Here is a 22,826-nt window from a genome sequence, read left to right on the forward strand (position 1 = left end):
TTCCTAACTTCTGACTGTTCTCTTTTCATCTTGGCCATCAAAGGTAGCTTATAATTCTCCAGGAGGAAGCAGACTCTAGTTTCTTTGTTCATGAATGCCTCCACTTGTGTCTCTAGGGGACAAGTGTCAAGCACTCTCAGGCACTCTGTCACTGCTTTATTCCAGTATCCTGGAGTGAGCCAATGGGCCTCTGGGGCTCAGCATGCCTCAAATGGGGAGTGAGATGGGTCTTGTCTCTGGCAGAAAGCCTCCATCTGGCAATCTCCAGGGGTCCCCCTCATTTGGAACGAGTGGAAATAGGCCAAAGATCTCTCTACTCCTATGAAGTCCTTTCCAGGAATAGCCTTTTACATTTCTCATCTTCACTTATGCAGGCTGGAGATGGCATGGTGGCTGAACTGGTTCTGCCATCTTTTAGTAGATCCTATAAGAATATCCCTCTTTAGAATGTTGAATATTATCATCTGCTTGTTTTTGGCTCTGAGGTCTTAGCCAAATTCCAAAACAAAGCTAGTGCTCCACCCACTCCCAGATACACATTCTATAAATGTTTATAAGTACCTGCTCAGGGACAGGACCTGGACTCAGGACTGGAGATGCAAAGATGAAAATGACATGTCTCTGTCCTCAAGGAGTCACCCCTTAGTTGAGCATGGGAAGACCCAGGGACCCACAAAAACTGCTTGTGCTAAGATAGGGGTCCAGAGGGCCCTACCAAGAAGTAGTTGTAATACCCTCCTGGGCCAGGGGTCTGTGAGAAGGAGGAAGAATGTTTCACCAGAGAGAAGGGAGAGGGTAAACAGGGTCAGAGAGTTCTGAAACAGCTCAAGGGTTTGTTTATCACAACTTGGAATTGAGTTTGAATTTAATCATAAGGGTAGTAAGGAGAAGTTTTAAGTAAGGAAGTCCATGACCATATTTGACTTCCAGAAAGTTCTCCCTGGCAATGACATGGAGAGACGGAGCTTGGGAGTTGGAGGCCAGGAGAGGGCTGCTACAGAGGCAGAAAACTGATGAAAGATAGCCCAGGGAGCAGGAGTTAAGGGGGCGAGGGTACAGAGAAAACATCCAGGAGACAGACAGTAGGATGTGGTGGCTGATGGGAAGAGTCTAAGATGGCTTCCAGATTTCTAATTGGGTGAATGGTTGATGGTGTGGCCTGTGGAGACTTGAGAAAGAGGTGTGCGGTAGCTGAGTTTACTAAGCCATGAGAGTAGATGTGGCACATCTCTTCCCAACTCTGTTCAGTGACATCAGGTTGGTAGCTTGAAATTGGCACTGATGGGAATATGTCCACCACAGAAATTGGCAAACGGAATGAATGAATCAGGGCTCCCCCCTACCCCACCCCAGGAGAGTTGGTTGTTAAACACCAGCACACCACTGAGTTTTAGGGGAAAAACGCTGGCCTCTGGATATGTGAGGTTGGAAGGGTAGTGGGACACTTTAATAAGATAATAGAGGCTTGATAAAATGGGGAAGAATCCAGGAGAGTCTCTTTCCCAAGAGATGACAGAGAGGAGAGGCTCATGAGACATGGGAGTGGGAACTGATCAGGAGGTGAGGAGTTGAGAGGTTTTCATATGAAGTCCTCACTTTTTTCTCTGTAGTGGTGGTGGGGTAGCTGTGTTCAGGGAAAGGGGAGGACTTCAAGGCAGAAAGAGAAGGTGTGAAATAACTCTGAAGTTGGAGAAAGGAGCAGATCAGGTCATGCAAAAGTCTAGGCTGAAGAGGTCAGGGCTGTGGCTGGAGGCCCCTGGGCTCTCCCTGCATCCAGGCCCCACACTGGAGGGCCAGGGTGTTGTGGACAGAGTGGATGAGGTAGGCAGCAAAGGCCTGAGGGAATGAGATGACTGGCAGGAGAACAAAGGCTAAGGACATGAGTGCTGGTGGGAGTGCGGGCACAGAGCTGGGCGGATACTGGAGGTGGCACAGTCTTGGGAGATGACCGGGTCAGGCCTGTGAGGGATGCAGCCGGGGAAGCCAGCAAAGACAATTGGAGGTGAGGAAGCTGGAGGTTGCCCCTTGGACATGACTGCATTTAGGATGTATAGAAGGAGCTGTGTACCCAGTCACCTGTCCCTTCTTCTCAGAGCCAGCCTACAGCCTGGTGGTCTCTGTCTTTCAGGGACGAGATTTACTGCCAGATCTGCAAGCAGCTGTCAGAGAACTTCAAAACAAGCAGCCTGGCCCGGGGCTGGATCCTGCTCAGCCTCTGTTTGGGCTGCTTCCCGCCCTCCAAGAGATTCATGAAGGTGGGGAGGGCCCAAGGCAGGGGCTAGGTCCGGGGGTTGGTGGGGACAGGGTCCGTGGAAGGATGGGTTGGCTCTGGACCATGGAGCAGGTCCAGAAATCCTTTATGGCCCAGTTCTTCTACTGGCCAGGATGGACAGCAGTGCCCATGCTTATCTGGGCCTCAGTTTCCCTTTCTGTAAAAGAGGACACTGGGCCTGGGTTTTCCAACCCCTATTCAGGGCCTGCAGTTCACTTGGTCTCAGGCACCAGGATGGCTCTTCTGAGGAGGTGGTGAGATGGTAGATGGAATGTGTCCCAGGAGTGGGCACTGACTGGAGGTTGGCTGAAGCATCTCTCTCTAGTCTCTTGAACTAAAAATGGAGGTGGCATATGGACAGGTGCAGCGTTAGAGGTTCTAGGCTTCGCTGCTTTAATATGCCTTTTGGTTCTTATCATAAGAGTAATATGTAGGAAAGGCAGAAAGTTTAAAAGGCATCCCAACACCCAGAGGTAACTTTTGTTACTATTTTTGGCCTTTTGTGGTGTTATAATGTCATTCTCATGGCCATACAGAAAACAACCTCACTTTCTCTCATGTCCCTTTGAGGACAGCAGGAAGCATGGTCTCCCAGCCATCTTCCCTGGCACTGGGGCCACTCCTGACACCAGTAAATCCTTCCGCTGCATCTCCTCACAAAGTCTCTCTATGAAATGAAAAGATTTTCAACACATTTTATCAAACATATTTTGAACATCAACTCTCCTGTATTTTTCACTTGTCTCCACAAGTTTCTTTTCGTGTTATAACTTTCCCCAAATGCCAGCTTTAACACCACTCACATATAGCTGTCCTGGAGAGTATTTAACTTGTGGATGGACATTTGGAGTCCACCTTCCAATTGTTTATCACCATAAACACCACCACTGCCGGTGTGGCTCAGCTGGCTGAGCATCGTTCTGCACACCAAGAGGTTGCCATTCACTCCGTCAGGGCACATGCCTGGGTTGGGGGTTCCATCCCAGTCGGGGTGCATGCGGAAGCCCATCGATCGATGTTTCTCTCTCACATTGATGATTTTCTCTCTCTCTCTTTCTCTCTCCGCCTCCCCCCCTCCCTCTCTCTAAGCATGTCCTCAGTGAGGATTAAAAATATATCTATATTTGCCTTTAGGATAGGTCTGAATTACTGGGTTAAAGAGTGTGCACATTTTAATACTATGTACTATTTAAAACATTGACAAGTTGATCCTAAGAAATGTCGTCCTATTTATATTCCTTCTCATATAAGAACACACTTTGCCAACAGTGAGTATTATTATTTTAAAATTAAAAATTTTTTCCAGCTTTATTGAGATAAAACTGGTACATAAGTGTAAGGTGTACAGCTGAGCGGCTTGATAGGTACATATTGCAAAGTGGTCACACAGTAGGCTGACGTCATCGCCTCAGTGAGAGTGGATACTGCGCCTCAGAACCCTCTTGGCGGTAAGCAGACGGAGGCCTCACCCGGAGTGTCTTGCTTCCTTTCCCTCCCTCACCCACCAGTACCTGCTGAGCTTCATTGGTGAAGGGCCAGCCGGCTACGGGCCCTTCTGTGCTGAGCGCCTGAGACGCACTTATGCCAATGGGGTACGCACGGAGCCCCCCACTTGGCTGGAGCTGCAGGTAGGGGCCAGCTGGAGTGGGAGATGGCCTGGGTGGGGTAGCACCAGCTCTCTTGGCTCCTCCAGCACAGATTTTAGGGTGCCTTCTTTTGTCCTACTAGCAGGAAGTGTTTCCTTGGGGCTCCTCCACCCACTTGGGGAACCTTCTGTGCCAGTGGTCCCTGTGATCACTGTCGAGGCTCAGCCTCCCTTGGCGAAGCCTGGGCTTCAAGTGCCTCCCCACTTGTCAGTCCACACCCCTTTTGGGCCCTACTACCTAACGGGGAAAATTAATCTGATAAACTACTTAGCATTCACATATGAGTGACTGCTAATTGCTTAAAATGTTACCCTTCCCAAGGATATTATCCACTTTATAAAGAAAGCAGTGGTCATTCCAAGGTTGTTGTACTTGGTGGCATTACTGGGTGTCACCTTGAGTTCTCAGTGTTCTCAGGAAGGGTGTTCAGACACAGGTGGGGCTGAGGGGGTGCCCCTGCATCTTGCTATACTCATGGCTCCTGGAAGGCCCTCATGCCCTGGTCCCGGGGTGCACTATACTGGGGTCACCTGCCACACCCCTCCCATTCTCGCCCTGCCACCCAAGTCTGCTTCTCCCTCATCTACCTGCTTGGCTCACGAGCTCTGGGTTGCACATGAACTTGTAGCAGGCATGCTTACACCCTGTTGTGTACAGAGGAAACTGTAGTTCCCATGTATATGAAATGTTCCAGAGTCCAGGACTGGGCAACCTCCAAGAGCTCTTCTGAGCCTCTGTGATTCTCAGTCACTCAACCCCCCAGAGCTCTGTTCTCATGTTAGGGGGCCTCTGCCTGCAGGCTGTACCCCAAGGACTGCCGAGAAACGTGCAGAAGCATGCCGAGAAACGCCCCAGCAGCCAACATCTGTGGGCCAGAACTTTGGGGAGAGAAGGAGAGAGTAGGCCAGACTCTGGGACCAGGGTTCTGGAAGCTCCAGGGCAGGCAACTGAGCCCAGGGGTCTCTGGAACAGAGGGACTGAGTCTTCATCTTTCCTCAGGCTGTCAAGTCCAAGAAACACATCCCAATCCATGTCATCTTGGTGACTGGAGAGAGCCTAACTGTCACAGTGGACTCAGCCTCAACGTCGCAGGAAGTCTGCCTGCACATTGCCCGCAAGCAAGGCCTCAGTGACCACCTGGGCTTTTCCCTCCAAGTTGCTGTGTACGACAAGGTACTGGCCAGGGTCCCATCCATCCTCTGCCTCCTGCACACTCCCAGGCAGCTCAAGCCCTTGAACAGCACCAACCTGGCCTCTGCTCTCCCTCCCAGTGGCCAAACAGATGTACACACACACTTACACACTCACACACCCTCACAGATACATACAGTCACACATGCACACACACACAGACACATGTACACACACATGCACACACAGATACACATACAGTTACACATACACACACACAGATACACATACAGTCACACATGCACACACACATACACACACCCTCTCTCTCACACATACAAACACACACACTCTCACATGCACACACACAGAGACACATGTACACACACTCACATGCACACACAGATACACATACAGTTACACATACACTCACACACACACAGATACACATACACACACTCACACACATACAGGGACACACACATACTTACACATACACACTCACACATACACACACATACATTCTCACACAAACACACAGAGACACATATACACACATGCACACACACTTTCACACACATACATCCATTCACAGATAAACATACACACACGGTCACTCATACTCACACACACGCATTCACACATACACATGCATATACTTTCTCACACACAGTCACTCACAAAATGCTTCATCACCAGGTATCTTGTCCTCCTGTCCACTCACATTCTCAGCCCCATGACTCGCCTTAGCCCCAGTGTCATGCACACATCGGAGCAGCCCACCCACACACCGTCCACCAGGCGCTCACATGTCCCACCCACCCCTCATACTGGGAGCAGCACTCGCCCTTGCAGCAGATGTGGAGGGCCACACGGCCCAGCCCCACCTGACCCACATCCTCACCCACCCTGGTGCCCACAGCCTCAGCCTCACTCACGCCCACCAGCTGCTCAGTGCACCACCCCATTCACGGCGCTGTGGCATCAGTCCCTGCCTCCCTTGGGAGGGGCAGTAGGGAGGAGTGTGGGAGTGATAGACTAGCCATGCCCCCGTGTGGAGAGACCCATGGTGTCCAGATGGGCTCCTGTCCCCTAGGAACCCACAGCGGGTGGCCGAGCACGCCTTCACAGGCATGTGCTGAGAGTGGGCATCCCCATGGGGCCTGTACAGCAGTCCTCATCCCTGTTGCCCTGCAGTTCTGGTCCTTGGGCAGTGGGCGTGACCACGTAATGGATGCCATTGGCCAGTGTGAGCAGCTGGCCCGGGAGAGGGGTGAAAGTGAGCGCCAGTCACCCTGGCGCCTCTACTTCCGGAAAGAGTTCTTTACCCCCTGGCACGACCCCCACGAGGATGCTGTCAGCACTGAGCTCATTTACCGCCAAGTCCTCCATGGAGTCTGGTCCGGCGAGTACAGCTTCGAGAAGGTGAGGGGCCTGGGATTGACCCCCCACAGCCTTGCAGGCAGGCCTCGGGGGCTGCAGAGGCAGAGGCTTGGGGTCAGGGCATATGTGCAGGGAATGCAGGCCCCAGGCTCCTCTGCTGGGGCTGCAGCTGCCCCTTCCCACCTGCCCCCATGGCCTCCCCAGATCACGGGTTTGCTCAGGTCCCGGGGCTCCATGTAGCGCAGTCGTCAGGAAAAGCCTTTCGTCGGCCCCAGGTCCACTGGGCCTCCCTGATGGCAGCGGTTTGCGGGGCAGCAGGGCCTGGTGTCGAGGATGTGGCCTTGGAGTTCTAGCACTAGTTGAAGCCCTCACTGCGCCTCTTCTGGGATTTATACATCACCTCTGAGCCTCAGCCCTCATCTAGAAGTGCAGAGGGTGGCCTGAGCTTCCCACGGAGGTGAGGATTGAGGGGGGCGTGTGCACCTGGAGTGCCAGAGCACAGAGCGCCAGTGCAGCAGGCACGGCCCTCCTGGGCCCGAGTGAGGAGGAAGGTGCTCTCAGGACCAGAGCTGCGGAAGCCCTGGCAGCCTGCAGGGAGAGTCGGGCGGGGACAGGCCCGGGGGCAGGCAGCTGCAGGGTTTTGGTCTCTCAAGGGAACAGGGTGACTCGACTCCTCAGGGCCCCTGAGCAAAGAGCCTAGTCTGGGTCTCACACAGACCCCACCAGAAGCCCCTCAAGGTGGCCGCTGGTCACCTGTGACAGGTGAGGACTGGGTAAGACAGGGTAGAGGCATTGCCCACATTCACCCCAGTTGTGATGTCGGGGTCCGCCCAGGCTTCCGCCTCTGCGTGGTTCCCTGAGGGCTGGCAGAGGAACATGGGAATTCGGGCCCAGCAGGTACAGGTGAGCCCACCTGCTGAGTGGGGACAGGGACAGGCTCTCCTAGAGGAGGGTCAGGACTGGTTCTGGCCTGAGGGTCAGTCATCTCTGCGGGGCTGAGACGAGCGCTGGGGCGCTCACTCGCCCTTGCCTCTGCCTGCCCTGGGCTGCACAGGAGGAGGAGCTGGTGGAGCTGCTGGCCAGGCACTGCTACGTGCAGCTCGGAGCCTCGGTGCGGAGAGAGGCCGTCCAGGAGCTGCTGCCCAGCTGCATCCCATCCAAGCTGTACAAGACCAAGCCCCCAGAGCAGTGGGCCAGTCTCGTCACTGCCGCCCATGCCAAGGTCAGCGTCCATGGAGCCGGACTTTCCTGTGGGGTTGGGGGTCTAGTGGTAGAGGCCATGCCCATGAGCACCCCACCCACTAGGAAATAGGAACTTTAACTTACCAGTTAGCAAAGCTCAGTCTCTCTGAATTTAACCAGTCCCCTCAGTTCAGCTTCCTGTCACAGGCCCATTCCACAGTCCCTCCTCTTGGGTTGGCATCTGGGGTCCGAGGGCTAACCCCACACTGGTCTCTACCGCAGTGCCTGACTGGGCCCCAGCCTTTGGCCCAAGGGCCCCTACAGCTGCTGACCTGGCCACGCCCTTGCCTCCACCTCCGCACCATCCTGCGCCGTCCTGTCCCCAGGTCTTTCTGAGGCCCTCATTGGGCCTCGCATGCTCTAGACAGCAGGGAGGGCTGCCTCCCCTCCTCCCGGGCTTGGTCGCCCTGTAGCTCGTGAACACAGCCCCCTCTGGGCTCGCAGCCTCGACACCACGCCTGCACTCACCCCACCACACACACTCAAGCTCTTGAGATCCCCACACCAATGCAGGCTTCTGTTGCTCCCTGAGCTTCCACCCCAAGAAGGGACAGGGAAGACATATATCTGATTCACAGACCCTCTGCCTGCCTTCCCCTCCCACAGGGACAGCCCTCCCCAGACCGGCCCCTCAGTCAGAACCTCCTTCCTCCGAGGGTGCTGAGCTTTGCAGCGGGCCTGAGGCCTCTCCCAGGGGCCAGGCACAGCTCGCTGCTGTGTGGGACGACAGAGGATGAAGCCCTTTCGTTAATGCTCCCCCCAGCCCCCCACCTCCAAACTCCCTGTGGCACTGTGGGCCTAGGAGGGACAGGGTGGGGAGCAGGAAATGAGAAGACAGCTCAGTGCCTACTTGTCAGGGGCTGACGGCCTAATGGCAGGGAGATGAGTCCCAGCTGAGTGACACGGGTGGCGGGAGCCACCCAAGTTCCAAGAAGGGCGTTGCAGAGGACCAAGCGATGCCGTCTCCATTCTGCCTCTCAGAAGGTGGCCTGAAGTGGGCCATGGACAAGGGTCTTGTGTGCCTGTGGTTTGGGAAATGTTATTGCTCTGTCCTGCTCATAAGGAGTTTCAGTGAAAGGCTCTGACAAGTCCTGCAGTAGAAAGCCTGACTGTTTATTCAACATTTCCCCAACAGACTTGGCCAAAGAAGCCTTGTTCCACATTCACTCACATTCCTCGTAACAGACATTTGGGGCAGCCAAGCCCCTCTTGGGTGTTAATGGTGTTCCCCAGCCTGAGGATATGTTTGCAAGAGAGACGTGGACTTTTCAGGGCTCATATGAGAGGGAGGGGAACCAGAGGCACATGAACCTAAGTGATCATGAGTAAGAAGAGGCTTTGTAATTTGAGAGGGTAGAGAATTAGAAAATTTCCCTCACCTCTTCTTTCCAAAGTGAACATAGTTTCACCGATTTTTTTCATTAAATGCTTAAAATGTATATTACCAAATAAGTCAGAAAATACAAATACTAAGAGAAAAGTGAAATCATCATGAGATCATCACTCTTAATATTGTGATATATATCCTTGCAGACTACTTCATTCACATGTAGACACTGAGATATGAATATGACTAGAGAGAAATATACCTTTTAAAAGTAAAAGGCCAGATCCTATGGCAGTTTTCACCCTGCTTCCCCACGGGCCGCACAGCAGGGCCATGCTTGGTGCCACACACGCATTCCCTTTGACGACTGCATGGCAGGTATTTATGGATTACGATGCACTTTTCTGATTCCTACTGATGAATGTTAAGACCGTTTCCCATTTTCACTGTTAAAACATGAGGTGAACCACTTTGTAGATATAACTTTTACACACTTGATTTATCCATCAAGGTAAATTCCTGTAAAAGGGATTTCAGAGAGCACAAACATTCTAAAATATTTGACAATATGGCATATTGCCAACCCATTTATATCCCCAACCCAGTATGTGAATGTTACCTGACCACTTTATAAAGTAGGAATAAGAGAAATATTTTATTCAACAAATAGTAAAAAGAATGTCCAGTTATGCACACAGAGCAATGGCGAGGGGAGAGGACAGGGTGGCGGTGGGGGAAGAGCAGGCAAGGGGGAGGGAGGGGGATGGGGGACTGGAGGGGCTGAGATGGAGGCCCCTGAAAGATGCTTCCCAAATACACGGGAGACAGGCTCACGAGGACAGGGAGAGATGCACCAAGACAGGCCACATGCCCGGGACAAGGTACAGACCCACGAGGCATGTGTTGGCAAGAGCCAGCCAGAGCCACAGACATGAGCCACAGACACACAGACACGAGCCGCAGACGCAGACAGATGCACAATCTGCAGCTGCCTGGCCTCAGCTCTCTGGCACCCTGATGCTGAAGAGGAAGAAAGCCTACCTCCCTTTTTAAAACCACTCACGAAGGGTCCTTCCCCAGAGCGGATGCAATAAGGCTGCACCGGCCACAGCCTCCCTGCCCGGCCCTCAATGGGATCTGTCCCCACTGTAGGTAGAGGCTTTGAAGATGACCCAGCAATCAAGCTCCTGGGCACTGAGCGAGTGTCAGCTGGAGGGGGTGGGTAGGCCCGGGTCGAGCGAGTGAGAGATGAGTGACGATGGTGACACTGTGTCCCCGAGCAGGCACCATACACCCAGAAGCAGGCCACGCCGCTGGATGTGCAGGAGCAGGTGGTGGTCGCTGCCCGCCTGCAGTGGCCACTGCTCTTCTCCAGACTCTTTGAAGTCACCACCCTCTCTGGTAATGGCAAACGACAGGCGAGGGGTGCAGGCGGGGGCCCCCTCCCAGGGCCAGCCCAGCTTTACACCCTGTCTCCTCCTGCCAGGCCCCCGACTGCCCAAAACTCAGCTGATCTTGGCTGTTAACTGGAAGGGGCTGCACTTCCTGGACCAGAGGGAGAGGGTGCTCCTGGAACTCTCCTTCCCAGAGGTCATGAGTCTGATCACCAGCAGGTGGGTACCCCCAAGGGGCTGCCCAAGCCTCTCCTCGGAGCTCAGTCCGTGGGACTTCAGGAGTGACAGAGAGAGGGAGGCACGCTGTTCCTGGGAGCCCAGCAAGGGTGGAGGGGTGAGGACTGGCTTGTGCAGTAATGCCGGTGATTGGACGTGGGGCCCGCCGCCTGCCATCGGCCGCACTGCCTGGCTGGGTGCTGGGCCTGGGAGTCATGCGCTGCCCTCTCAGCCGCTCTTTAAACCCACCCCCTGGGAAGGGGCAGGTCATCCTGCAGCCTTGGGGTGTTCATCCCTCCACTCCTTCCTTCCCCCTGGTCATGGGAAGGTACAGACCCTCTGGGGGAGTGAGCAAGGGATGGGGTCTGGGACATGCCAGGTCACAGCAACCCTAGGGTGTCCTTGCAGGCCAGGCCGCCCCCATGGCTCTCCATGGCTCTCATTTCCTGAGGACATACCAAGCCTTGGGGAAGGCAAGCCTGTGCCCTGCAGAGCCCCTCAGAGCCCCCAGGGTGGCATGGCCATTAACAATGTCACCGGTGGGTGCAGGGCACCCCTGGCCACTGCTTCCTGAGGCTGACCATGTGGCACATTCCCACATGCCATGAAGTCCTCACAGCGTCACCTGGGGTTGGGCCCGTGGCCCCCAACAAGCCATTGTGTTTCCTCATCTGTAACTCAGGAGGGTACCCCCTTGAGGCTGTTGAGGGGCTGAAGTGGGGAGAGCAGAGGAGGCCTCTGGTCACATGGATCCTCTGTCCCCTCAGGGAGGCCCCGGGTGGGCCGAGGCTGTTGCTGTCCACGCTGCACCAAGAGGAGTATGAGTTCGTGTCCCCCAGCAGTGTGGCCATCGCCGAGCTGGTGGCCGTGTTCCTGGAGGGCCTGAAGGAGAGGTCCGTGTTTGCCATGGCCCTGCAGGACCAGAAGGCCACAGGTGTGTGGCCAGATGGGGTGGGGGTGTGGTTGGTGGGAGGGCAGCTTGCTCCCATGCATGTCACAGCAGCCATATGGCACGGAGCAGGGCTCAGGGACTTGAGCAGAGAGATGGAGAGGGGACCACGAAACCCTGAGGGACAGATCTGGGTGGAGCCCTCCCTTCCACAGCATGAGGAGTTAAAGGAGGTGATCTCCAGCCCTCCAAGGCACCTAGCTGAGGACTGCACCTCCCCTGCAGAGAACAGCTGGCCATGGCCTGCACTTGGGGCACCACCCCACAGCCATCCTGTAATCCCATTTCACAGATAGGGAGCCAGAGGCTCAGAAAGGGAGAGCAGCTTGTCCAGGAACACACAGCTCAGGGATGAGGGGTTCGGATGCTGCAGTCCTGGAAAATGGGTGGGGCTGTTGATGCAGGGAAGGGAGAGGGAGGCTCACGGGATGTGGAGGGAAGAACCGTCAGCCCTGAAACCTTGTCCCCATCACCCAGTCTGCCCCCACCACCACACCACAGAAGAGGGACTTTACAGATGAGGGTCACATGTCACCCAGGCTGGCATGGTCACTGCCAGCCTGGGCATTCTTCCCCTTGTCCGCACGTCTCTTGCCTCACAGGCCACGGCTCCTGATCAGGCCTCTGAGCAGGTCTCCAAAGGTAGAGCTGTGGTCAGAGCTCCTGCCCCTGGCCCCCGGGCTCCGCACCTGTCCAGGTCCTTGAGGGCCCACGTGCTGGGAATCCTGCCACTGCTCCCTTCAGAGTGGACTTGGGCCCCCCAGCTCTGTGTCTCAGCTTCCTCACCTCTCAACAAAGACAGCCACAAGGTGCCGGCAGGCACCTCTGCAGGGCCAGTGGTGAGTGTGGCCTCCCTGCCTGTGTGTGCACTGAAATTGCAGATGATGGCACCCTCCTGCCCTTCAAGAAGGGGGATTTGCTGATCCTGACAAAGAAGCAGGGGCCCTTAGCCTCTGAGAACTGGGTCCCTGGCCAGAACGACAGGACAGGCAAGACTGGGCTGGTGCTCACCGCCGGCCTCTACACCATCCCTACCATCGGCAAGCCCTCGGCACAGCTGCTGGTAACCGCTAATGTGGGCACGTGGGGAAGTAGCCAGGAGGCCTAGCCTGGGGTCCTAGCTCAGGGTCCTGCATCCCACCTCACAGAGAGCCACGAGGCCCACCTGGACATCGGGTCAGCTCCGCCAGCCCATCACCCCTCTGGGGTGACCGTGGAGCTGGCAGTATCTGTGCCACGTTCAGGACAGTGCTTGGTACTTAATGGGAGGCTCAATGAATAGGTATCACTTCCATTTCTCCCACCATGGATGTGTCCTAGGGACAAACCCGTCCCTTCCCCAGGCTCAGCCTCATTGAAACCATGGCCCAAGGGGTCCCAAGTGTCCCTACCCTTGAGAGCTACTCCACCCCAGTCCCTAGGCAGGACAGATAGACATTCTGACGTGCACATACTGAGTGCCAGCTGTCTGCCCCATGCCTGCAATACAAGATTGAACACAACAGGGACCCTGCCCTAAGGAGCATTTGGGCAAATGATTAATCGATGGCGAGTATAACGGGCCACCAAGGAGCAGCACTGGTTCTTATGAAAGAAATAATAGGCTGGCCTTACCCTGTCTGGAAGATGTCACTGATGGAGTGACATTTGTGCTTTGGCCTGAAGGAGGTGAGGGCCAGGCAGCAGGACCAGGTGAGAGATGCCCCTGAAGAGAGGTGCCCTGGGGAAGGAGAGCCTGGTGGGCCTGAGAAGTCCTCTTAAGAGAAAGGAGAGAGGCTCAGGGAGGTGAAGTTACTGGTCCTGGGTCACACAACAGGTGACACGAGAGGGGCAGGCCCAGGCTTATTCTGCTCTGTGGTCCTGCCCCTCCTGTCACTGAGACAAGCAGGTCAGGAGGAGTCTATGGGAAGGGCCTTGTGGGCAGTGGCTCCTGGGCACCCACAGGCCTATGCCCCCACAGAGCTTGCTGGCTATGTCACCAGAAAAGCGGAAGCTGGCAGCCCAGGCAGGACCGCCCACAGAAGCCCTATCTGAGGAGCAGGCCAAGGAGAAGCTGCACACCCTGGAGGAATTCTCCTACGAGTTTTTTAGGTGCCTGCCCCCACCACACACACACACCCCCCCACCAGGCCCAGCCCCAGCCTGTCAGCCCCTCTGCACTCCCTAAGGAGTGCGGGGAGGCCACAGAGGCAGGCATGTTGTCCACCTGGTCTCCCAGGCAGGGAGGCAACCCTCTGAGCCTCCCACAACCACCCTGGTGGCTGGAGGGAGTGATTCTGAGCTGAATGCTGTGGGCAAGATGGCATCCCCATGGGACTCACTTCAGACCAGGCCTCCTCCCCACTGTGCCACACAGAGGCAGGTTGGGAGGGGACAGAGGAGCAGCAGGGCAGAGAAGGCAGGAGGAGGGCCCTCACATCAGTCTGTGTCCCGACAGGGTCCCGGAGAAGGAGACCGTCAGCAGAGCCATGCTCCACCTCACCCGGGCTCGGGGCCGCCTGTGGGCTCACAGCCCTGAGCCCCTGCGGCAGCCGCTGCTCAAGCGCGTCCATGCCAACACTGAGCTGCGGGATGCCGCCTGTCAGATCTTCATCGATATCCTTCCCCAGCCAGCCTGCCCCAGCTCCGTGCTAACCCCATAGGCATGGGCCTGATGGGAGCCGGTCTCCCAGGGCGCAGGGCAGAGGCAGCAAGGAGGCAGCATGGAGCTGTTGGGGGTCATGCGGGGCGGGGCTCGGGTCAGTGGTGACAGGCAGCCCTGCCAGCCTATTCTCCCTGACAGCCACACCCATCCTCAGGTACATGGGCGACTACCCCTCTAGGCAGGCCTGGACTTCCTTGGAACTCACCGATCAGATCTTCTCATGGGCCCTCCAGGACGTGGCTCTGCAGGACGAGGTCTACTGTCAGATCCTGAAGCAGCTGACACACAATACCAAGAGGTCTGGGGATGGTGTGGAAGTGGAGGGCGCCCATGTACAGGATGCCCTGCCGGGGCTCCTCAGTGTCCTCACCCCTCTCCCAGAGGCTGTGCCCACTGTTCAGACGGGGAGGTGGCAGCTCATGGAGGCCACACAACCTGCCCAGGCACTAGCAGTAACCAAGAAATGGGCTGGCACTTGGGCTTGTCCCTCTGACTTCCTGGGGTAGTCAGAGGAAGGAGGGCAAATGGGCCTGCCTTGGGCCTTGCCTGCTGCCACCCTTGGCCTCAGTAAACCTCAACATGCTCTTCCACAAAATGGGCATAATACCCATTTCCCCACTCATGCGTGTGAAGGCCTGCTTGGCATTGGGTAGCTGGGCCGTGGGCCTCTTTGCCCATGGCCGAGCAGGCCTCATGTCCCATCTCCCCAGGGCGCCTGGCTGGCCCGGTCTCTGGGATGGGTTCTTCCTGTGCTGATGGGCTCTGTCACCCCCAGGTACAGTGAGGAGCGAGGCTGGCAGCTGCTGTGGCTCTGCACTGGGCTCTTCCCTCCTGGCCAAGCGCTGCTGCCCCATGTCCAGAAGTTCATATACACAAGGAGGAACAAGCTCCTGGCCCCTGACTGCGGGCGCCACGTCCAGAGGGCCCTGAGGTGAGCCTGCCAGCTCCCATGCCCACCCCTGGAGCGTCAGCCTGGGGTAATGAGGGGCCCTGCTGGAGTTGGCTTGCAGAGGCAGGACCAGACCCCAAGCCACGGAGGAGGAAGGTGGAGCGTGAGGGTCTCAGAAGGGTCTGGGTGGTCAGCGGGAGCTTAGGGCAGGCTCAGTCCTAGCTGCGAGCTCCCCACCCCCACAGCTGCCTGTCCAGGGCACAGAGGGAACTGCCTGGAGGCCACAGGGTGACCTGGATATCCCAAGGCACTTATCTTCCCGCCTAGATCAAGGGCCACCCCTGCCAATCCATGTGCCATCCCCACCTCAGCCCTCTTACAGCTAGGCAGTTTTCCCTCGGCTCTGTCTTGGATCTCAGAGCCTGTCCCCTGGCTTGGACTTTTGTAGCTGTGAGGGAGGGTGGGCTGGCCATGCGAGCAGCGTGATAGTGGCAGCCCTGGTCGTGGAGGGGAGATGGGTGCCCTCAGAGAGGCTCTCAAAGGCCCTGCTGGAGGCCCTGCCCTGGCCCCTCCCTGTGTGCCTGCTGTTCGAGGAAAAGGAAACACCAGCCTATCTGCTGGAGGCCCTGGCCAGCCAGGTCCCCTTCCCATGTTGGTCCCAGGCCTTCCCCCCTCCTCAGAACCTTGGGTCACCAGGAAGGTGAGTCTGAGCTGCCCTCTGCTGCCTTCTCTAGGTCACGTGCTGTGCACCCCAGGCAGGAGCAGCCCCCTGGCAACCCTGCCCCCTGCGCCAGCAGTGGTCACTGGGGTTTTGTGTCTGGCATATAGTTGATGTAGTTAGTTGGTGGCTGGGGATGGGTGAGGATGGGGGCAGGGCGGCCTGTGCAGCATGCACTGTCCTGCTCTAGGGTGGGGCCCCGGAAGCAGCCCCCACACCAGGTGGAGGTGGAGGCCGCAGAGCAGAACGTCTCCCGCATCTGCCACAAGATCCTGCTCCCCAACGACACCAGTGAGGTATGCCCCTGCCCAGACCCGGCCTCCCTGCTCCTGACCCGCAGCATCCTTGGTTACCTGAGGAGTGGTGACCCCTGAGAAACTGTCTGCCCCCCCCCATCACTAGTGCCCTACAACCCTGAACTGAGTGTTGTGCACCCTTGGGTGCTCTAGGCCAGTACAGGGAGGGGCCACCCTGGGGAGGCAGCTACTGCAGTGTGAAGTCTAGACTGTCCCAGTAGGGCAGAGGGGTGCTCCAGGCCGAAGCAGGGGACAGGGAGACCAGGGACATTGGTGTGCCTGTGGAAAGAGCCCCTCTTGGGAGCTGGAGACAGCAGAGGGGACAGGTGTGAGGTGGGAAAGCGTCCCTGGCCAAGTGGCAGCAGCAGAGAGGGCCAGAGGAGGCCTAGAGGCAATGCACCTTCCAGTCTTGAGGCTGGGGAGTCCGCACGGGAAGTTCCCAGTCTGGCTACTCAAAGCAGGTTCAAAGGCTGGGAGTCTGCGGCCCACAAGATAGCAGCTGTGTGACTAAACAACAGAGCATCTGGCCCGTTTTCTAGAAGCAGTTCCTGCCCCTCTCAGGACAGGGTGTGTCCAGCCCCTCTTAGGAAGGAGCAGCAGCAGCAGGGTCAGAGGGGTCATCTGAGCTGAGCCTTGTCTTGAGAGGCTCCTGTGCCGCCTCTCTGCCCAGATGCTGGAGGTGGGCGCCCACACCAGGGTGCGGGATGTGTGCAGCAGCATCGCTGCCAGGCTGCAGCTGGCCTCCTGGGAAGGCTGCAGCCTCTTCATCAAGATTGCGGACAAGGTACGGCTGGCAGGCAGGCCAGAAACCTGGGGGAGTGGGCAGGGGTGGCCGTCCCACCGTGCTGGCCTGACCCTCAGTGAGTGCTGAGGGGCTGTCAGGACAATCTAGTTCACCAGGCCTGCCGCCCTCAGGAGGAGTTCCCAGGAAGCCCCTTCACCCGCGCTCCTCCCTTTGTCTCTCTCCCCACCCATCCCAGGTCATCAGCCAGAAGGAGGAAGACTTCTTCTTTGACTCCTTGCGGCAGGTGTCTGACTGGGTGAAGAAAAGCAAGCCTCAGAAAGAAGGTGGGTGTCTGCAGGGCAGGGCGGGGGTTCTGGGATGGAGGAGCTAGGCAGGGACTGTCTACCTACTTGGGCCAGGGTCAGAAGGCTCCCCTGGCATCTCCTGCATGGCCCATGCTCATTCATTTACCCCGTTAGAACCCTCATGTCATGGGTATGACCAGGCCTGGGCCAGGCATGAGGACCCTGCCCTAGGAGCTCTCCCAGCTTGGGCAGGGGCAAGGTATAGGGGTGGGCCTAGAACAGATGAAAGATGCACAGGCTGTGGGGTTGGACGGGGGCCTGGCCCACACAGGGGTGTCCAGGAACATTCTTGGCATGGGTGGCTTCTACAGTGTCTTGAAGGGTGAGGACCCACCAGGGCCAGGGAGGAGGAAGGGTGGGGTCTTCCCAGCAGAGGAGCAGACTCGGTGACGGGAGGGTGTCTAGGAGACTGTGCTGCGGGCAGGGTGCAGGGAAGCTGGCAGTAGGGCCCTGGGCAGTGGGAAGGGTATGGGCATGGCCGCAGAGCCTGGCAAGCCGGGGGTGGTCCTGGTGAGAGCTGGGCCCCAGGCCAGGCTGGATGCTCACTGCTGCCCCTGCCCAGGGGCCCCTGTGACACTGCCTTACCAGGTGTACTTCATGCGCAAACTGTGGCTCAGTGTGGCCCCAGGGAAGGACCTGAGCGCAGACACCATACTCCATTACCACCAGGTACTTGGGAAGGCTCCCTCCAGGGGGCTTTGGGTCCAACTGCACTTCATCCCACACCTACTCAGAGAGGTGGAGGAGGAAGGCCCATGATGGTTCCCTTGCCCCAGGGGGCCTAACCTCCACTGGGAGGTCCAGGAACATCCAGAAGGTTCACCAGGGGCTTCTGGAGCCCTTGAGGCCCACTGTGGTCACCAGACCTACCCCTTGAGGGTTCTGGAGCCAGGAGCAGAGGGAGAGCAGCATTTGGGGACAGTGACTGTGCCAGCACCTGCAGCACAACCCCCAGGCGGCAGGGGGAGAGGCCCTGCAGCCTGGGGAGCACTAGCCCTTGTCCTGGAGGGTCAACTACACAGGGTGCACTTGGCTACTGCAGTCACATCGAGATGTTAGGGGTCTCTGCCCAACTTACGGGGGTTGTTGCCCCTGCAGGAAACCCTACCCTAAGGACCTTAGCTTCTTGCTGGCTCCTAGGTGGGGGTGGGCTTCCACCCCACCACCTGCCACATGAGGTGGGGGGCGACAGCCTAATGCCCAGTGTGTCCATCACCCAGGAACTGCCCAAATACCTGCGTGGGTTCCACAAGTGTTCACGGGAGGATGCTGTCCACCTGGCAGGCCTCATCTACAAGGCCCAGTTTGACAGTGGCCAGTCCCAGCTAGCAAGCATCCCCAAGATCCTGAGGGAGCTCGTGCCCGAGAATCTCACACGCCTGATGTCCTCGGAGGAATGGAGAAAGGTCCCTGACGGGGCTGGGAGGGACCCTCAGATTGCCTGGCCTGGGCAGGCTGAGCATGTTCCTGGTGTGGAGGATGGGCCGGGGGTGTCTGTCAGGCCTCCCCATGCTGTCCACGGCGCCTCAGAGACGCATCCTCACCCCAGGGGTGGGGGACGCACTTGGTCCTAAGTGACCCCCAAGCCGGCCTCCGGCACACAGATGCTGCTCTGGCCTGAGGCCCGCCTGTGGGCCCCGTGTGGAGGCCAGGATGGGCACTGGCTCCCACCGGGCTTCACTGGCCCTCATCGCCCACAGAGCATCCTGCTGGCCTACAACAAGCATAAGGACAAGACGGTGGAGGAAGCCAAAGTGGCCTTCCTGAAGTGGATCTGTCGGTGGCCCACCTTTGGGTCCGCCTTCTTCGAGGTGAAGGTAAGTCTCACCCCACGCCCACCTGTGCTTGCCCCAGAAGGCCCCACCCTAGCTTTGGCCCTGCTGCCTGAGCTCCCCCAAACACACATCTTAGGCAAGGCTGGTTGCCAGGTTTGAGGGGCATGTGGGCACGTGTGTGCCTGCATGTGCCTCAGGGAGGTGGCCAGCTGGCCTCCCAGGCTGGGCTGTCACCGCCATGCTCCTCCCCAGCAAACCTCGGAGCCCTCCTACCCAGACATCGTCCTCATCGCCATCAACCGGCACGGAGTTCTGCTCATCCACCCCAAGACCAAGGTAGGAGCAGGGCCCCACAGGGCAGGGGAGGCTGCCAGGGTCCTGAGACACTGTCCCCCCCCCCCCACAGGTGGGGCTATGGTCACCTGCCCTCCAGCTCTCCCACAGCCCCAGGGACTCTGGAGGACCCCAGGGCAGCAGCTCAGACTCAGATCCAGGGCCCAGGCTTCACCTGGCTTCTGCCCACCACCTACTCTGCCCCCAGGAGCTGCTCACCACCTACCCTTTCACCAAGATCTCCAGCTGGAGCAGCGGCAGCACCTACTTCCACATGGTCCTGGGGAGCCTGGGCCGGGGTAACCGCTTGCTGTGTGAGACCTCTCTGGTGAGCCTCAGGCCTGAGGGCCTCCTAGAACCCCTGGTCCCTTCTCCCAGCTCAAACACACAGGACCCAGAGGCACTGGGGACAGGGTTCTCCTTCTGACCACCCCCTACGATGCCACCAAGCTATTCACTATGGTGGCACAACCACCTGTGGGCCAGGCCAGGCTGGGAGGTCTGGAGGGAGATGAGGGATAGGGGTCACCTAGGAGCATGGTGGCAAAGCCTGGCAGTGGGTCCCATGGCCCTGGACTAGTCTTCCTGCAGCAGGAGCCCTGTTTCCATTCTTTCCTCCCTACCCCATTACCCCTGAGACAAAAGCTGAGCACTCCCAGGCCCTGGCCACTATCCTCAACTGGACCCCACAGCCTCTGACCCCACCCTTTCTTTGTCCAGGGCTACAAGATGGATGACCTGCTGACCTCGTATGTGCAGCAGCTCCTGAGCACCGTGAGCAAGCAGCGGGGCATGCGGGCCCCAGCCCCAGCTCATCCTTAGCAGGGGGATCACTTGCCCATGCAGTCACCCTTCCCAATCTGGGGCCCTTGGGCCCAGGGCCTGTGCAGGCAGCCTTTCATGCTGCTCTTTCCCCAAAACACACACACTCCATATTCCTTGGCTCTCCAGGCAGGACCCCTCTCCCAGGTGCTGACCATGGGGCTGAAGGAAAGAGGCCAGGGCAGGGCCATGGGTGTCAGGCCCCTGGGTTGGTGGGTGGATGGCTGAGACAACCCCCCAAGAATGTACAATAAAGTTTCCTGGAGCAGTGGGGAGTGTGTCAGTGAGAGGGAGAGGGGAGGGCTCAGGTGGCAGGAGGTCTGGGAGGCACTGGCCAGCAAAGTTTCTCTTCCAGAAAAAGCAGAAAGCATTGTGATTTCTCCAGGGACACCCAAGTGGCAACTCCATTCTCAGAGAGTGACTGAGTTAGTTTCCCCTCCTCCCCCTCTCTCCCTCCCATTTCTTGGATTAGGGAGAAGCCCCTCTCTCTGCACACCTCCTCCTTCCCCTGCAGGACAATGAATGGGACACAATTGCTGCCAGAAAGGCCAGATAGAGGTAGAGGCTGCAGGCTTCATGCTGAGACTTGCCTCTGCCCAGGCAGGAGGCAGAGCTGGGTGCAGGGCCTTAAAGGCCTGCCTCACCTCGCACTGGCAGCCCACTCCCTCTACCATGCCATCCTTCATGGACGGAGGGTTCTGGCTGCCTTGTCTTCAGCCCTGGTGGGAGCCTGGCCCTGGGAACAGGCTGTCTGTCATCTGCTGCTGTAAGTGTTCACAGCCTGCAGCACTGTGTCCAAGGGGCCACTGCCCACCCCCTCACCCTGCGACCATACACCATGCAGGCCAGCCAAATAGTTGTGTAAATAAGCCTTTATTCATTGTGCAAGTGTGAATCACATCAGGTCCTGTGCTGGCCACGGAGGAAGTACCCTCCCTGGAGAGTAGGAACCGCCATTCCCCTGGCCCCACCACCATCTGGCCCTGGCTGCACCCAAAAGCTTAATGTGTGCCTTGGAGGTAGGGGTGCAGCTAGAGAGACTGCAGTGACCAGAGAGGAGCATTGGGGAACCACAGTGGCCCAGGCCTGGGATGGTGTGGCCAAGGCCAGATTTCAGGAAGGAAGCCTCCTGAGGGGGGGGAGGGGGGGTCCTAGTCCCTCCTGCTGATTGGTGGGGTTGGGGCACAGGGATCCTACTTGGTTGAGTGAGTGCGTGGCTGAGGGAGGGAAGGGTGGTTCCCCAGAGGCTCCCTTTCGTGTGGCCCTGGTCCTGGGGCTGAGGCAGCTGGCTGCCTGCTGTGTGGGGCCACATGTGTGCACAGAGGGGCCACTCTGAGCAAAGGTTGGCCAAGCCCCCACAGAAGAATGTGAGCTGTCAGGCCCCCTCTGGGGACAGAACAGGTCTGCCAGGCAGGGCTGGGAGCAGTGCCCACTCCAGAGCCAGGTGACTCCAGGCCCCAGTTTCCTCCTTGTCCCTTGAAGACTTCAGGCTAAAGCTGGTGAGCACAGGCCTGTCACAGGCTCACCAGGCTCCAGGGCCCCACTTCTGCCCCATGCTGCAGAGGAGGGAGAGGAACCCATAGCAAGGGAAAGAAGAGCCCTGGGGAGAAGGCAAGAGAAGGGAGCAGAGGAAAAAGGAGGGCGTGCTGACCCGAGAGAAGGGGGCAGACGAAGGGAGGTGAGGTGAGCAGGGGGGTGGCAGCAGCCGGGCAGCAGGGGGCCCGGCAGGAAGGAGCGAAGGGAGGACAGGAGGGGGCCTCTCAGGTGGCAGTGAGGCCCACAGACTTGGGGTGGGCCTTGCGGGTGGCCAGCTCCGTCAGCTTCTTCAGCCGCTTCTTCAGCTCCAGTGGGAAGTTCTCGTAGCATCTCTTACACACGGGCTTCATGTCGAACTCCACAAACTTGTTCCTGGGAAGGAAGTGCAGCAGTTGGGAGAGCCCCATGCCCAGCAACTCGGAGCCTGGTTTCCCCTGACCCCCCAGAGCAGCACCTGCTCTCCACCCCCAGCCCCCAGCCTCCCCACCAGTCTGCCCCAGCCAGCAGGCCAGTCCCCAGGGTAAGCTTCTGGCCAGAGGTCACAGTGGGCGGGGAGATAGGCCTTCAGGCCTCCATTCCCTTCTAAGGGCTTCTCTCAGATTCGGACACTTTGGAACACACCCAGCTTCCTGCTGCCCTCAGCCACCTGGGCTCCACCTCACCTACAGCTCTGGCCACCCTGCACCCCCCCCCCCCCATGGCTTCCTGGGTGAACCAGTGGCCTGACTCCTTTGCCTCTGAATTTGCTGTTTCCTGGGCTAGGACACCCTTCCCTCCCCAGAACCCAATGTCCTTGTGGGTGGGTGTTACTCCTCTCACTGTGCCCTGGAGGGTCCCTGGACCTGCTTCCATGGGGCTGGAGCTGCCCCTTGCCCCCACTGCGCCCCAGGGCCTGACAACAGCAGGTGTCCAGGGAGGCCTGATGAAAGGCAGGGTCCATAGAGCCCATACTCCACCAGGAGGAGACGCTGTGTAGGCCCCTCTCCGCCCACCGCAGGCGCCCCTGGGAGGCTGGCAGGACTTACTTCAGGGTGAGCTTGCTGTTGCAGGTGGAGCAGGAGAAGCAGTTCACACACCAGGCCTTGTTGAGGGCTGACACTACTGTGAGGGCAGAGGAGTAGGGCTTAGCACGCCTCCCACAGGCCCCCCTTAGCTCCTCCCGCA

At 58.0% G+C, this 22,826-nt stretch overlaps 2 protein-coding genes across 6 annotated transcripts in view; one reads left to right on the plus strand and one right to left on the minus strand.

The window, feature by feature from the left end:
- The window catches only part of MYO7B (myosin VIIB), a 71,270-nt gene extending 50,873 nt beyond the window's left edge, over positions 1-20,397 (plus strand). Inside the window, exons 19-40 of the mRNA XM_081141886.1 lie at positions 2,129-2,255; positions 3,781-3,900; positions 4,918-5,091; positions 6,247-6,474; positions 7,487-7,654; positions 10,285-10,402; positions 10,488-10,614; positions 11,379-11,545; positions 12,442-12,623; positions 13,521-13,651; positions 13,998-14,155; positions 14,349-14,502; positions 14,980-15,135; positions 16,002-16,107; positions 16,778-16,891; positions 17,088-17,175; positions 17,759-17,865; positions 18,417-18,602; positions 18,897-19,013; positions 19,224-19,307; positions 19,513-19,632; positions 20,025-20,397. Of these exons, the coding sequence (XP_080998012.1) occupies positions 2,129-2,255; positions 3,781-3,900; positions 4,918-5,091; positions 6,247-6,474; positions 7,487-7,654; positions 10,285-10,402; positions 10,488-10,614; positions 11,379-11,545; positions 12,442-12,623; positions 13,521-13,651; positions 13,998-14,155; positions 14,349-14,502; positions 14,980-15,135; positions 16,002-16,107; positions 16,778-16,891; positions 17,088-17,175; positions 17,759-17,865; positions 18,417-18,602; positions 18,897-19,013; positions 19,224-19,307; positions 19,513-19,632; positions 20,025-20,126 (3,034 nt within the window). The 3' untranslated portion in view covers positions 20,127-20,397. The remainder of the gene's footprint in view (positions 1-2,128; positions 2,256-3,780; positions 3,901-4,917; positions 5,092-6,246; positions 6,475-7,486; positions 7,655-10,284; positions 10,403-10,487; positions 10,615-11,378; positions 11,546-12,441; positions 12,624-13,520; positions 13,652-13,997; positions 14,156-14,348; positions 14,503-14,979; positions 15,136-16,001; positions 16,108-16,777; positions 16,892-17,087; positions 17,176-17,758; positions 17,866-18,416; positions 18,603-18,896; positions 19,014-19,223; positions 19,308-19,512; positions 19,633-20,024) is intronic.
- A 587-nt stretch (positions 20,398-20,984) lies between these two features.
- LIMS2 (LIM zinc finger domain containing 2) overlaps positions 20,985-22,826 on the minus strand; it is a 39,324-nt gene continuing 37,482 nt past the window's right edge. For all 5 annotated transcript variants that reach the window (XM_081142027.1, XM_081142025.1, XM_081142026.1 and 2 more), the window contains 2 exons: positions 22,688-22,763; positions 20,985-22,034 (listed from right to left, as the gene is read on the minus strand). In XM_081142027.1, the coding sequence (XP_080998153.1) occupies positions 21,887-22,034; positions 22,688-22,763 (224 nt within the window). In that variant the 3' untranslated portion in view covers positions 20,985-21,886. The remainder of the gene's footprint in view (positions 22,035-22,687; positions 22,764-22,826) is intronic.

This window comes from Miniopterus schreibersii (genome assembly GCF_964146895.1).
Source record: "Miniopterus schreibersii genome assembly, chromosome: 7".
NCBI lineage: Eukaryota > Metazoa > Chordata > Mammalia > Chiroptera > Miniopteridae > Miniopterus > Miniopterus schreibersii.